The sequence below is a fragment of the Myxine glutinosa genome, chromosome 4 (genome assembly GCF_964187855.1).
Source record: "Myxine glutinosa chromosome 4, kmMyxGlut1.1, whole genome shotgun sequence".
NCBI lineage: Eukaryota > Metazoa > Chordata > Myxini > Myxiniformes > Myxinidae > Myxine > Myxine glutinosa.
Genome location: NC_136264.1, coordinates 80,759,245 through 80,773,729, shown reverse-complemented (window position 1 = coordinate 80,773,729; position 14,485 = coordinate 80,759,245). Strand labels below are relative to the sequence as shown.

At 44.2% G+C, this 14,485-nt stretch overlaps 1 protein-coding gene across 3 annotated transcripts in view; it reads left to right on the top strand.

Moving 5' to 3' along the window:
* The window catches only part of NUP85 (nucleoporin 85), a 71,541-nt gene extending 58,211 nt beyond the window's left edge, over window positions 1-13,330 (top strand). For all 3 annotated transcript variants that reach the window (XM_068112825.2, XM_078776076.1, XM_068112827.2), the window contains 5 exons: window positions 4,377-4,494; window positions 4,860-4,960; window positions 5,124-5,275; window positions 5,592-5,675; window positions 13,050-13,330. In XM_068112825.2, coding sequence (XP_067968926.2) covers window positions 4,377-4,494; window positions 4,860-4,960; window positions 5,124-5,275; window positions 5,592-5,675; window positions 13,050-13,151 — 557 coding nt within the window. In that variant the 3' untranslated portion in view covers window positions 13,152-13,330. The remainder of the gene's footprint in view (window positions 1-4,376; window positions 4,495-4,859; window positions 4,961-5,123; window positions 5,276-5,591; window positions 5,676-13,049) is intronic.
* Window positions 13,331-14,485: the final 1,155 nt, after the last annotated feature.

Sequence of the window (14,485 nt, the reverse complement as noted above, 5' to 3'; positions counted from 1 at the left end):
ACAACGTGGTCGAAGATCGAACGAACAAATAAGAACAACGAATAAACGAATTAGAGCAGAGAAGGAAATATTTTTTTTGTTTTTTTTTTTCTTTCTGAGTTGAGATTTTAAACAAGGAAGTATGGGGTGAAAGACTGGGACAAAAAAACAGGGAACAAAAGTAATTGCAGCCCAATCGACGAACCGCTGAGAGAAAAACAAGGCCCCAAGGTTCGACACGGAAACCTACTAGGCCTCAGAATACGCGACACGAATTAACCGACGATTTTGTATGCACGTACGAAAAATCAACACCGAGAATCTTACCAAAGACACACCACAAGTACACACACCGAAAGACAGATACAGCCACGACAAAAACACAACTGTGAAAAAATTACTTGACTTCGAAAGCGTGGGCGCATGGACAGCCTTTTTTTTTTTTTTTTTTTTTTTTTTTTTTTGTCTGTGTACAGAGTCGAGGCTCGTGAAAGAGCTAACATTTATCAAACAAACAAATCAAACAAACAAGCAAACAAAGTATATGAAAAGGGGAGCGGTCGACAAGATGGGGAGAGAAGGGGAGGAAGCACACAAACACAACATTTGAGAGCAGGGACATCGGGAGATGTTTTTGGAGGGAGAGGGCCTGGGGGGAGGCAGGATAGGTATAAAACGCAAGGACACCAAGGACTTCCAGGAAAGAAGTCAAAAGTCACCTCAAAAAAGTGGATTTGGGGTGAAATTAGCGGGGGTAGAAAAGATCAAGGTTTTGGATTGGGGAAGATAAGAGATGGTGGTGAACAGCCGTTTTAAAGACCTGGAGGGAGGAGTGGGATTGAAGAGAGTGAGGGAGTTTGTTCCAGAGGTGGGAGAAAAGAGGAATGAAGGAGTGAAGGTGAGCAGAGAGTCTTGATTTTGGCAGTTTAACCATAAGAGGGTTGCAGGCAGATCTTGTGCGACCTGCAGGAATATTTGGGGGACAGAGCCCAGAGAGAGCTGGGGGAGCAAGGCCGGAGAGGAGTCGGTGGAAGACGGAAAGACCACCAACCTGCCTGCGGTGATTAAGAGAAAGGCCCTCGGAGATAGCGTCATCGCGGGAGATTCCAATGATTCTGAACGCTTTGGTTTCAACAGCGTGAAGACGAGCTAGGTGTGAGGCAGGAGCACCAGCCCAGAGGGGAGAGCAGTACTCCATTGAGCTGCGGATGAAAGCTTTGTATGTGGTGAGGAGCTCAGGTGTGCCAAGGAAGGACTTCGCACGACGGAGGATGCCCAGTCGGCGACTGGCTTTGGAGGCCAGCTTGGAAATGTGGTTTTCCCAGGAAAGATCATGGCAGATAGTGAGACCCAAAAGCTTGAGTGACAGAACTTCTTGGAGAGGATTATTCAGAAAGTAGATGGGAGGGTTGTCCAGTCGGTCTTTTCGGAGAGACATCGTAAGAGTGTGAGATTTGTCTGGATTGAAAGACATGTTCCACTTGTTTGCCCAGTCTGTGATTTTGTCCAGGTCTGCAGAGAGTGAGGAGGCTGCAGACTGCCGATCTGAGGGATGAGGAATGGAGCGGCAGAGAGTGGAGTCATCAGCAAAGAGATAGAGAGGATTTTCAAGAGAGTCAGAGAGATCATTGATGAAGACCAGAAAAAGCACGGGGCCCAGAACACTGCCTTGGGGAACTCCAGCCTGAACAGGAAGAGGAGATGAGAGAAACCCATTCAGGGCCACACGTTGACGACGACTAGAGAGGAAGTCCGCCAGCCATGCGTGGAGATTTCCATGGATACCAAAGGAGGAGAGTTTGGTGAGCAGAGCGGGGTGCCAGACCGTATCGAAGTCTCGTGATATGTTGAGGGAGACAGCTCTAATTTCCTGTTTGGCATTGAGGACCTCCATCCATTGTTGAGACAGCAGAAGCAGCATGTCCAGAGTAGAGTGACCTGGTCTGAAACCAAATTGATGATCAGAGATCAAGCCATTGGAGAAGAGGAAAGAAAGGTTTTGCCAAGAAACAACAAGGAAAAAAATGCCTTTCAGAAATAAATCATTTTGAGGCATGGTTTCTGGTGTAGTCAACAATATTATTAAAGTTTAATGATTTAGTTGTTTGGAGATAGGGATTTAGAAGCAAAAATCGTCTGGATTATATTTGGTTGAACATCGTGCCTTGTAAGTTTGAAGAGAGGAAATAGTACGATCTTCCAAATCAACTAGAGTCTGTGGTGACTATCATGGGGAATATAAAAATTCCAATAAACTTGAGTGAAAGCTCTTCATATTTAGCTGGTGTTGGTTGCTCTGTTCACTTGAGGCCACTAAGGAAATCTCTGGCCTCGGCTAATGTTCCTGATGTGCCAAGGGCCACGGCAGACTGGAGACGGTAAAACTAGACTTTGCATTATCATGCCAATCTGCCATTGTTGATCTGCCATTGATGCACAGATCTGCAACCCAAAACATCAGCCAGACAAGTTGATTTTCTTTGAAAAAAAAAAGTTCCTTCCACGTGTTGGATCAGGAAAAAGGTAGCTCTGACGCATAAAACCACCACACCGACACAGCCCCTGGTGGCTTACTTTCGTATATGTATATTGTTGCTTATCTGCCAACAGAGTGTACATTGGCAGACATGGTGGTCAACAAGACCAGCTTGAATCGTCAAATTACCCAAATTCATTAATTTAGCCTCTGCACACGATCTCTGTTTCTGAAATTGTGGCAAAATATATCAACAATATAAGGTACCAATTTAGGAACAAAGGATGGGAATCGCCTTCAAAATGTCGTTTTTTTCCCCACTCTTCCCTCCATGGCTTCGAACAGGAAGTGTACCAACACCTCATGTCATCCCCCATTCTGATCCCTATTCTTTTTTTACACTCATTAATCCTACCTACCCCAACCTCACTCTTGCCGATTTCAGTGTTCCCTCCCCTTCTCTCTATTCCTTTCCTGGTCATTTACTCTCTTGTTGGTTGTACCCAATTGTTGCCCTGCTACCCCACTTTCAATTTTACCTTGTTATTCCATAAGCGTCACTCTTGTAGAGGAAAATAAATGCACAAATATGTGTATAACAAAGACAAATCTTAAACACTAAAGAGCTCACAATTAAACAGAAATTATAAAGTCCACAAAAACCTAGCAGAATGCCCAAACAAAATGACTTTCGCTTATACTTGTGGAAAATACCCCTTTGGTTGGGAGGTGGGGGTTTAGACAAACACAGACGTAGAAAGAGATAAACGACGTCACCAGAAAGTGAGGCCGAAGTCACGATCGCCATCGAAAGAGGCGATGGCGATCATGACTCTCCACGTCCGCAAGTCCGTCCAGTCTCATTAGAGAAACATCAGCCCACTTTCATTTCAGATCGGCTCGGAACCTCCAGACCCCAACACCAGCCATTTTCCTCCCTTTTGCCAAGGCAGTGATGGATTTGGGAGAGGGGGAGGAGATGAAAATGGAAAAATCTAATGTAATGGTGTTAAATCTAACATCATAAATGTGTCTTGAAGGACTGTTAAATATAAGCTGTTCACCACAACCTAAGCCTGGTGTTGGCTTAACGGTTAAGGTAGCTTGATATATTAGGGTCCTGAATTTGAGCCCCTGTCATGCCGTTGAAATAACAACAGGTGGGTTGACTCAGCCTGTCATCCTTCCGAGGTTGGAAAAATGAGTACCAGCTTACTGGTAATGGGGGGCATTGCATGAGCAGCACAGCTGTGCCCCCAGAAAAATGATGCAGCCAAGCAGCCACAGGCTGCATTCAAACCAACACCACCCAAACCATAGGTCATCTGCTATCCATGCTTATGATACATTCTTTCCCAAATTACCCCATTCCCAAGTGCTTCCCTTTTCCAGGTTAGTTTGATTCCTCTCCTTCCCCCTGTGCCTCACCTATTTTCTTTGTTAGTTGTCAGTTTGTTTGTTCCTGAGTGTGGTCACTCAAACTCCTCAGTGACCACATTCACCACAGCCTTTGCAAAAAATCATCAATGCTGTGCGTTTACAAGAAAGATAGGAAAATATTAAGGATAAACACAAAATATTTTCAAATACTATTTCCTGTTTTTTCTGTGCTGGAGGCCATTTTGCTCATTCCTTTTTTTATTCCTTCACTTTCCCCTAACTCCCCTCCATCTTCTAATCAACTTCTTTTGGCAATTTCTTATTTACATTGGGATAGTCTTGTCTGTTATTTCCAAATTTTGTTACATTGTCTATTTAATTGTTCTTCATTTTGACTTTAGAGTATGCTTATTTTATTATTTTACTCTTAATTTCTGAAATGGCAATAAAAAACAATTAATCAGACGTTTTTTTTATCTTAGAATTTTGCACTATGTACCTTCTACCTTTTTATTTTTTTATTTTTTGCTTTCTTTGTCAGAGCGAAGCATATGCAAGCAAATGGCCATGAAAGCACTGAGGAGTGGCCGTCTTGGCTCTGCACTTGCTTGGAGTCTTCGTGCCAAGGATTCGGCCTTTGCTACACGCATCGCTGACCGGTATTATTACTATAATTATTTTTACAGGTCTGAGACTCGTGGATGATCTGCAACCCAAAACATGTCGACAAGTGCACAAGACAACGGACTGACTTCAAACAAACACAGTGCTGATCTAGGGGGAAGTGAATAGTGACACCATCTTTGTGACATTCCTTTTTTTTTTTTTTCTTCAGTCAGCTGGTCAATAATTGCATGTATACTGCAAGTTGCTATTTATTGCAAGTATAAGAGATACGACAGATATCAGGAAGATGTGTGACAACAATAATGTTCCATTGATGCACAGATTGCAAGTGTTTATGTATCATATCCATTTGCCTAAAAATGGTAAAATTTTCATTCCTCTTCTCACTATGCCATAGATTCTTGGAAGATTATCGCTCCTATGGCTTCCTCCCTCACCTTGACCTCATCGATAGCCTTGGCCCAAGTATGTTGGTGAGCGACAGACTCACCTTCTTGGGTAAGTTGGGCCATGGGGCAAGTTGTACTGCTTTTATCATCTTTTATCCGCCAATGTATTCTTCAGATACATTTTGTCGTTTTATTGAATATCGTGACAGTTTTGGTCAAATTATTTTGGCCGTGAGTTCTTGCGCCATTGCGAATGTTCTGCATTATTTTAGCCAAGTACCGGGAGTTCCATCGACTGTACAGTGAGAACCATTACAAAGAAGCAGCACAGCTGCTGCTCTCACTCATGATGGCCCGTGTGGCTCCACGATATTTCTGGCTGAACCTCATGACCGATGCACTTCCCCTCCTAACCCAGGAGAAGGTCGGTTCAATATGGCAGCAACATGCCTGCTGCACACCTTTTTTTAATTGAATTTTCTCTCTCTCATGTGTCACAGAGGAGATTGTAATTATGCGAAGACTTTCACAATTGCTTCAAAAGTGATAACTCTGAAACTGTACTAATATTTTATTAGGAACCATACCTTTATTTACTCAAAACTTTTCCATGGGGATTATTGAGGAATCTCTGGCATGCAGATTGAGAGAAAGGTGCACTGGATATTTTGATACCCTGTGTGTAGTATCCTACGATGAAACGTACATTTGATTTGCTTGTGTTTGTTTTTTTTTCTCAGGTTGTTTTCACATCCCAGCAGTGCTACAGGCTGTTGGAGTGCTTGCAAGAAATAGTGACAGAAAGGAATAAGGAATCTGCAATGGTATGTTGCATAAATCATGAATGTTTCCTTTTGTGATTGACAGGATATTTGATGTACTCTTTACATGGCACAACCGTCACGGTAATAAAATGCACTCCAGGCCTGCCTCAAGATTGCCGAATGGTAATCGGCTTAATTAAACCATAGATGCAGACAATCCTGCGACTCTGTTGGTGCCAACTGTAATTAACATTTTATGCTACAATGAAGGGTCTTCCCGCACGAATGGCAAACAAAGATGGCAACCTCTGACTGGTATTGAACAATGTAATGACATCAATGACTGAAATAACAGGTATCACAAGTATATTTAATGATTGTCTAACCGCAGGACACGAGGCACAAATCCCCATGGAAGCCTGCACAGAAGCCGAATAATAAATGTGCACTTGTTGAACAAGAAAATTGTTTTAAATCCTTGCAAAAACCTCCCATCTACTTCCTAAGCAAACCACTTGAAAAGGTTAACCCACTAAAATGTAGTGCCACACCATCCACAGTCATGATCCTTTTTGGGCAGACCATATTTCCAAGATGGCCTCCAAAGACAGCCGCTGCCGACTGGCCATCCTTCGTCATGCAAGGTCTTTCTCAACATTTGGAAACTTGCAAGGTCTTCATTCACTGTTTGGTGGAGTACTGCTCACCGCTTTGGACTGATGCTACTGCATCACACCTTGCCTTTGAAGCTGTGGAAAGTAAGGCCCTCAAAATTATTGAGATCTCCCGTAACAAAGCTGAGTTTCTAGGCCTGTTACTTTTGCATCACAAACAGGTTGGTGGCCTCCGTATTCTACCACCTCATTTTTGGTCTTGCATCCTCTCTCATTGCATCTTGCATCTCACAGAAATACAAGTTTGTGTGGCAAGGGTGCCCAGAAGGCGTGAATGGTGTTGGTGTCCTGTTTTCTGAGGAGTTTGTAGACAGTGTGGTGAATGTGACGAGAGTGAGTGAAAGGTTGATGATTGTGAAAATGATGATTGGAAAGCTCTTGGTGAACGTCATCTCGGGATATGCTCCGCAGGTTGGTCGGAGCGATGAAGAGAAGGACAAGTTCTGGTGTGCAATAGAGAAGCTGATGGAAAACGTGAAAGTTGTTGTGGGAGGAGGAGACCTAAATGGACATGTGGGAAGGAGTATCGACGGTTTTGAGGGAGTTCATGGGGGTTACGGATATGGTGTGAGAAATGGAGAAGGTGAAAGGATTTTGGAGTTTGCTGATGGAGCTGATTTGTTGATTTGTAATACTCAGTTCCAGAAAGAGGATAATAAGCTTGTTGCATACACGTCAGGTGGGTCGACGACAACCGTTGACTACCTGATGGTGCATAGGCGAGATAGGGGGCACCTCCGGGACACAAAGGTGATCCCGGGGGAGGAGGCTGTTTCACAGCACCACTTGGTTGTCTGCGACATAAGGTTGAAAGGTGCGAGGAGAGCTCGGCGGGTGAAGTACCAACCGAGAATGAAGGTGTGGAGGTTGAAAGAGGTGACAGTGAGGGAGGCATTAAAAGAGAGGCTGAGTATGGTAGAGGATGATGTGGTTGAGCTTGAAAGTGGTTGGATGTCAATGAAAGAAAGTCTGTTGGGAGCCGTTGGTGAGGTATGTGGATGGACAAAAGGACCACCGAGGCACTGGGAAACATGGTGGTGGGATGATGAAGTTTGAAAGTAGATTGACGAGAAGAGGAAGAAGTTCAAGGAGTGGCAGAAGGCGAAGGGTACGGGGGCAGAAAAGGAAGAGCATGAAAGTTATAAGGCAGCCAAGAAGGCTGCAAAGAAAGAGGTAGCAAAGGCGCAGGAGGCATGTCGGAAAATGTTCGGAGAACGCTTGGATTTGGAAGAGGGTCAGAGAGCAGTACTCAGGATGGTAAGCAGATAGCGAAAGAGAGGTGTGATGTGATGGGGGTGAGTTGCTTGAAGGATGAAGTGGGACAAATCGTTGTGGACCCAGATGGAATTAAAGGAAGATGGAAGAGATATGGAAATACTGTTGAATGCAGAGAATGAATGGGATGGCAACATAGAGAGTAACCCAGTTTTAGGACCGGCAGAGAAGATAACCGAGAAGGAAGTTGAGGAAGCGATTAAAGCAATGAAGAGTAGAAAAGCGGGAGGGCCAACGGGAGTTGTGGGAGATATGTTGAAGGCAGCAGGAAATTGGGGTGTGAAGAGAATGACAGAGATCTGCAATCTGGTGGTGAAAGAAGGCCGCATTCCAGTGGATTGGGAACTGAGTACCCTCGTCCCTCTATACAAGGGGAAAGGTGACCCTCTGGACTGTGGCTCGTATCGAGCGATAAAGTTATTGGAGCATGGAATGAAGGTATTGGAAAGGGTGTTGGAGAGGAGGATAAGGAAGAAAGTGAAGATTGACGAAATGCAGTTTGGATTTATGCCAGGAAGAGGAACGACAGACGTGCTTTTTATTGTGAGGCAGTTGCAGAAGAAGTATATGGCGAAAAGGAAGAAGTTGTTTCTTGGGTTTGTTGATCTGGACAAAGCATTCGATAGGGTTCCACGTGAAGTAGTGACATGGGCATTGAGGAAGTTAGGAGTGGAGGAATGGTTGATCAGAGTAGTGATGGCAATGTACAAAAGAGCGCGCACAGCTGTAAGGACGAAGGACGGGAACAGTGGTGAGTTTGAGGTGAAGGTGGGAGTGCATCAGGGGTCGGTACTAAGTCCACTACTGTTTGTAGCTGTGATGGAGGTGCTGGCTCGGAACGTAAAGGAGGGTTTACCGTGGGAGTTGTTGTATGCAGATGATCTGGTGTTGATTGCAGAAAGTATGGATGGACTGAAGGAGAAGATGAACAAGTGGAAGGAATGTATGGAGACGAAAGGTCTGAAGGTGAATATCGGAAAAACAAAGGTGATGACAAGTGGTAAAGCATGTGGTGAGGTGGAAAGAACTGGGAAGTGGCCATGTGCTATGTGCAGGAAGGGTGTCGGAGTGAACTCAATTCAATGTACAATGTGCGCTGAGTGGGTTCATCAAAAATGTAGTGGTTTGAGAGGGTCATTAACCATTAACAACAGCCCTGGTGTTGGGCTAGCGGCTAGGGTGCCGGCTTAGGATCCTACGATCCTGTGTTCGAATCCCGGTCAATCGCTGAATTAACGCCAGGGAGGTTGACTCAGCCTGTCATCCTTCCGAGGTCGGCTAATTGAGTACCAGTTCACTGGTAATTCCCTGTTTGTCGTTAAAGGCGGCAAAAAGGGTTGGCGTCAGGAAGGGCATCCGGCCGTAAAGCATTGCTTCAAAAAGGGGACCGAAAAACAACAACAACCACGGTTCCCGAAAAAGGCCAACCCCCGCTTTGCGGGGAAAAATGGCCTCTAAAGGTGGTTATTATTACCTTCGCAAAAGCGGAAGGTTATGTTTTGATCGCTGTGTATTTATTTGTATGTCTGTGTGTGTGTGTGTATGTTATTCGCATAACTCAAAAAGTATTCAACCGAATTGCATGAAATTTGGTGGGATGATTGGTTATTATACGGGACACATTTGATTAGATTTTGGGAGCAATCGGGTCAAAGGTCAAGGTCAAGGTCACGAAAAGGTCAAAATCGTATTTTTGTTGTTCTGTTCCCTACACTCCCATGCCAAGTACAGAACAGTAGCTGCGGCGAAGGTATGCGCTCTACCGAGTGCCCGTTCTAGTTATATTATATATTAACCAGTGTGGCATCTACATTCAAGTGTAAGGTGTGCACACAGGGAGCTGCAGATGGAGGAAATGTTGAGTTGGATCTTGGAGACGGTGTGAAGCTGGAAGGTGTGAAAACATTTTGTTACCTAGGAGACATGCTGAATGGAGAAGGTGGATCAGACTCGGCAACGGTTGCTGGAGTGAGATGTGCATGGAAGAAGTTTCGGGAACTGAGTGGCGTGCTGACGAGGAGGGGAGTGTCGTTGAAGCTGAAGGGAAAGGTGTATGCTGCATGTGTGAGAAGTGTTATGATTTATGGGAGCGAGACATGGGTAATGAACGTAGAGCAGCAACGAAGGCTGGAACGGGTGGAAATGCGAATGGTTCGGTGGATGTGCGGAGTATCGTTGAGAGAGAGGAAGCCAAATGATGAATTGCGAAAGATGATGGGAATAGAGCCTGTGATGGATGCTGTGAAGAGAAACAGTTTGAGATGGTTTGGTCATGTGTTGAGGAAGGATGAAAGTGACTGGTTGAGAAGAGTGATGGAAACGAATGTGGAAGGAAGTAGAGGACGGGGAAGACCGAGAAAGACTTGGCTAAAGATGGTCGAAGAAGAAATGCGGGCCAGGGGGTTAACAAGGGGAGATGCAGAAAATAGGGCAAAATGGAGAACATTATCATGGGGACCGCAAGGCTAACACCCGCTCTTGCAGGGAAAATGGCCTTTTAAAATGCCTGTTGTTGTTGTTGTTGTTGTTGTATCCTCTCTGCTCTCTTGGCTCTACCCCCCCCCCCCCCAGGTTTCTGCAGGATTCATGCAGTCTGTCAGTAATCCTCTTGTAAACTCCTAAAGTCCAGGCTCACTGCTCATCTCCACCCATCTGTTCCTCTTTTCTCCTACCTGTGGAACCAACCTCCTCAGTCTGTTCAGTCCCATTCTGCCCTCCAGGGCTTCAAGACAGCTGGGTGTTCACCAGTACCTTAGGTTATCTCTCATCCATACCCATCTATCTCTTCTACCCTAATTATCCAACTTCCAAGCACTTGGCTTTTCCAGGTTATTGAACCACCCCCCCCCCCTCCCCCCTTCTTTTAACCTTTTTGTTTTAGTTGTCAGTTAGTTTGTTCCTTTTCTGATTCATCCCCACTTTCCCCTTCTTGCTGTGTCGTGTCCCTCTTAAACACTTGGATGTGTTTTTCTCCCCCTCCCCTTGATCTCACTCTCACTTATATTCTGGTTTTTCCCCTTTTACATTGTGTGTTGCATTCCATTCTGCTCTAGCTCTTCAATGAGCCTCAACCACGTATATAGAAAATGATATCTGACTATGGCCACAGAACCAAATATGCCAGAGGATTTGGGTTGGGAGTGGTGGGTAAAATCAAAGGAACCAAACAAAACAATACTGGATGAGAATGAAAGGGAGGGTAACCCAAGTATGTGATTGCCACTGGATGATGGTCCCTGGGCAGGCTGAGCCTGATCAGTGCCCAAACCGGGTCAGTTCTCACACCGCTGTTGCAGCCTCAGTGTGGGATGGCTGCTGCCCCCTGCCACCAGTTATATTAGAAATCGTACACTAGAAAATTCGCTGGAAGCTCTGGACTGCACACTCCACACTCAGCTCCCTCAGCTGTCAGCCACTTGGGGAGATCTCCGAACTTCTAAATGAACTTAACTGAACCACTCTGTCACCTGTTACCCCGCATCGTAAAGGTATGGGGCCATGTCATCTCCACCCCAACCCGGCCAGCATCATCAGGTGCCTATGCATTCTGGGACGCTCTCCAGTTTTCAGAGCAGCGTGGACCTGCAATAAATAATTGGAAAATGATAAAGAAAAGAGGATTTGTTTTCTCCTCATAAACGATGGCTGCTAAAATTGTTCCTCCATAAACATTCGGACCAAGTGTGCATCGTTCACAAAATACGTATGCAGATGTGAGATTTACCACAAGCACGAAAAAGTGTTCTCACGCTCCTTGTCACGCACATTTCCATATTATTATTCATTCATCGTTGTCATTTAGATTCCTCGACCTTTTTCAAAGTGAACTAGAACGGGCACTCGGTAGAGCGCATACCTTCGCCGCAGCTACTGTTCTGTACTTGGCATGGGAGTGTAGGGAACAGAACAGTGAACAGTTTGGTGCTGATTTCATGCAAATCGGATAAGAATTGACCGAGTTATGACAAAAAACGCACATTTTGCAAGGTCGTGACCCCCCTGACCTTTGACCCCCAACCGCTAACAAGGGTAATGTCTTCACTGGGTCATGTCGTATATCACAAGATCGGGCATTGAATTCTGAACATTTTGGCATTAGTTGCATGCCAATTGGATAAAAATTGACCGCGCTATGGTAAAAATACGATTTTGACCTTTTCGTGACCTTGACCTTGACCTTTGACCCGATTGCTCCCAAAATCTAATCAAATGTGTCCCGTATAATAACCAATCATCCCACCAAATTTCATGCAATTCGGTTGAATACTTTTTGAGTTATGCGAATAACATACACACACACACACACACAGACATACAAATAAATACACAGCGATCAAAACATAACCTTCCGCTTTTGCGAAGGTAATTATTGAAAACCAGATGCAGCTGCCCTGGAGCAGACAAGTAAGTGTCTGACATTTTGTTGAAAATTGGGCTTTTCTGAAAAATGGATAGGCTGTACAAAGATCTTTTATGGTCCAAGGGTTTTTGATGTTGGTTCTTTGCGTCCCATGAAAAGCAAAATATCTATTGATGTTATTTTAAACTGTCTAGAAATGCCCATCCAATGAATCGGTTGGAATTCTCCTTACATTATTACTGAGTACGTATGCAGATGTTTGCTGTGCTACTGATGCAGTGCCCCCTTTGGAGTAGGGCAGGAATTTATAAGTTGGCTAAGATACTGGCACACAGTGGCCCACACCTTTTGAAAGGTGTGGTGACATCCTTAATATCAACAGGAGATTGATGGCTGATTAAACGGGCTTACTCGATGATGTGACACCCTGACTGTGAAGTGCTTGGCTGACAGTTTATACTCGACTGGTGGAACCCAGACCAGACTAGATAGCTGCAAGTATTCTACCTCCGAGTTATTGTCAGCCCATTTTTAAAAGTCAAAATGGAAAAGCGCATCTCTTTAGCAAGAATAATATAAGATTATCGATTGCACCTTTAAACATGGCATATCTCAAAACACCCAGTGCAGCTCCACAAAAAGTCATTGTTAGCGATGATCGGTGCATAACAACTAGAATGGCACTCGGTAGAGCGCATACCTCTGCCAGGCTGAACAGGTTATGTTTTGTATCCCAATGATAGGCCGGATCTGGATTCGGATCTGAACCGAAATCTAATCGGATTGTTCTTGTCACTTACCCAAGTCATCCACCATGTTTTGTCTTAACCCGTCCAAAACGTTTTGAATTTTTTTTTTCGGTGGCGGAGGCAACTATATTATCGCAGAAAATGCTGATTTTTAAACTAAATCAATAACTTATTTACTTTTGTGAGGCACCAGCCTTTGCTCTCAAACGTATACGACTAGAAAATTGGCATATTAGAATATATCCCTTGACAATAATGAAAGTTCAAAGTTGCATGAAAGCAAATTAAAATGCACTTGTTTATCTACAACATACAGTTGTAAGCATTGGCTAAATAATTTGCTGTTCCTCATCCTCAACGACTCGTGTTTCTGCAGAATGAAGACGCACAAGCGGAAGATATCATAATTATCCGTGAAGCCATCGCGAGCAACCATGCAAGGACGGTAATCCAAGAAAGGACAGAAAAAGTGCTTTGATCATCCTTTGCTTTGATTTGAAAAGGGATAATTCCAGTGTGAAACAGCAAGTATTGGTTCTGTTCTTTGCATCGGTAGAAAGTACGAGTCGAAATTGTGTGAAACCTTTCAGACAAGTACCACTTTGTTTTTAGGGTTTTTTTTGTAATGATTTATTTTGAATAAACCTTTATACTTCACTTTTTTGTCTGGTGCATCGGCTTTGGACAAGAATAATCTTTGACGTGAGCAAAAAATGGTTGAGGTGCTTTGCTAATTACTTGCGATCTATCTATCGGTGGTAGAATTTCAAAATGGAAAACTCGAGGATATCCCAAAACACAAGAAAAATCCAAAAAGGTGGTGTTTACACAGCCAGTAATACGAGAGCCCACAATGTGATTAACTTTGTTTTTTAAACCACTAAAGTGATCAAATGTAAACGTTCACCAACTTGATTCCAGGATGTATCGTTCTTCCACTAATTCATTCCTGATTAAACTTCAAAAATCCAAGCTGACTGCACACCTCAAATCTTTTGCTCTTAGCTTTTCCCATCCTTGGCCCTCTCGTCTCTCCAAAGCTTTAAACAGGCAGTGCACCACCATCTCATGGCATCTCCTATCCTTACCAAAATCTTTTTTTTAACCCCCATTGACCCTGCTGAGCTCAACCCTCTTTTACTTTCTGTGTCTTGTCTCCCTCTTTCTCCTTTCCCCCCCCTCCCCCCTCTCTCCCCCTCTCGCCCTCTCTTACCCTCTCTCTCCTTCCTTCTTTCTCCTTCCCTCTCTCTCCTTCCCTCTCTCTCCTCCACCCCCCCCCCCCCACCCACTTCCTGTTTGTTCATTCCCTTGCTTATCATGTCCAACTATTTCCCTGCTGCCCACACTCCCCATCAAACTTGGCAGAGCTTGAGCAAATTTGCAAAGAAGAATGGGAGAACCTGCCCAGATCCAGATGTCCAAAGCTGACGCAGACATACGCAAGAAGACTCAAAGCTGTAATTGCTGCCAAAGGCGCTTCTATGAAGTATTGACTCAGGGGGTTGAGAATACTTGTGTAGATTAGGTATTTCTGTATTTCATATTTTTATTATTTGGTAAAAATTTCCAATTAAAAAAATCTATTTTGACATTATATGGTATTATGTGTAGGCCAGTGACAAAAAATCTCAATTTAATCCATTTTCAATTCAGGCTGTAACACAAAATGTGAAAAAGGTGAAGGGGTGTGGATACGTTCTGAATGCACTATGTTGAGGGAGACGGCCATGATCTCATGTGTGACATTGAGGGCCTCTATCTATTTTTGGGTGAGTAGAAGCATCCTTTCCAAGGTGGAGTGATCTGGTCTGT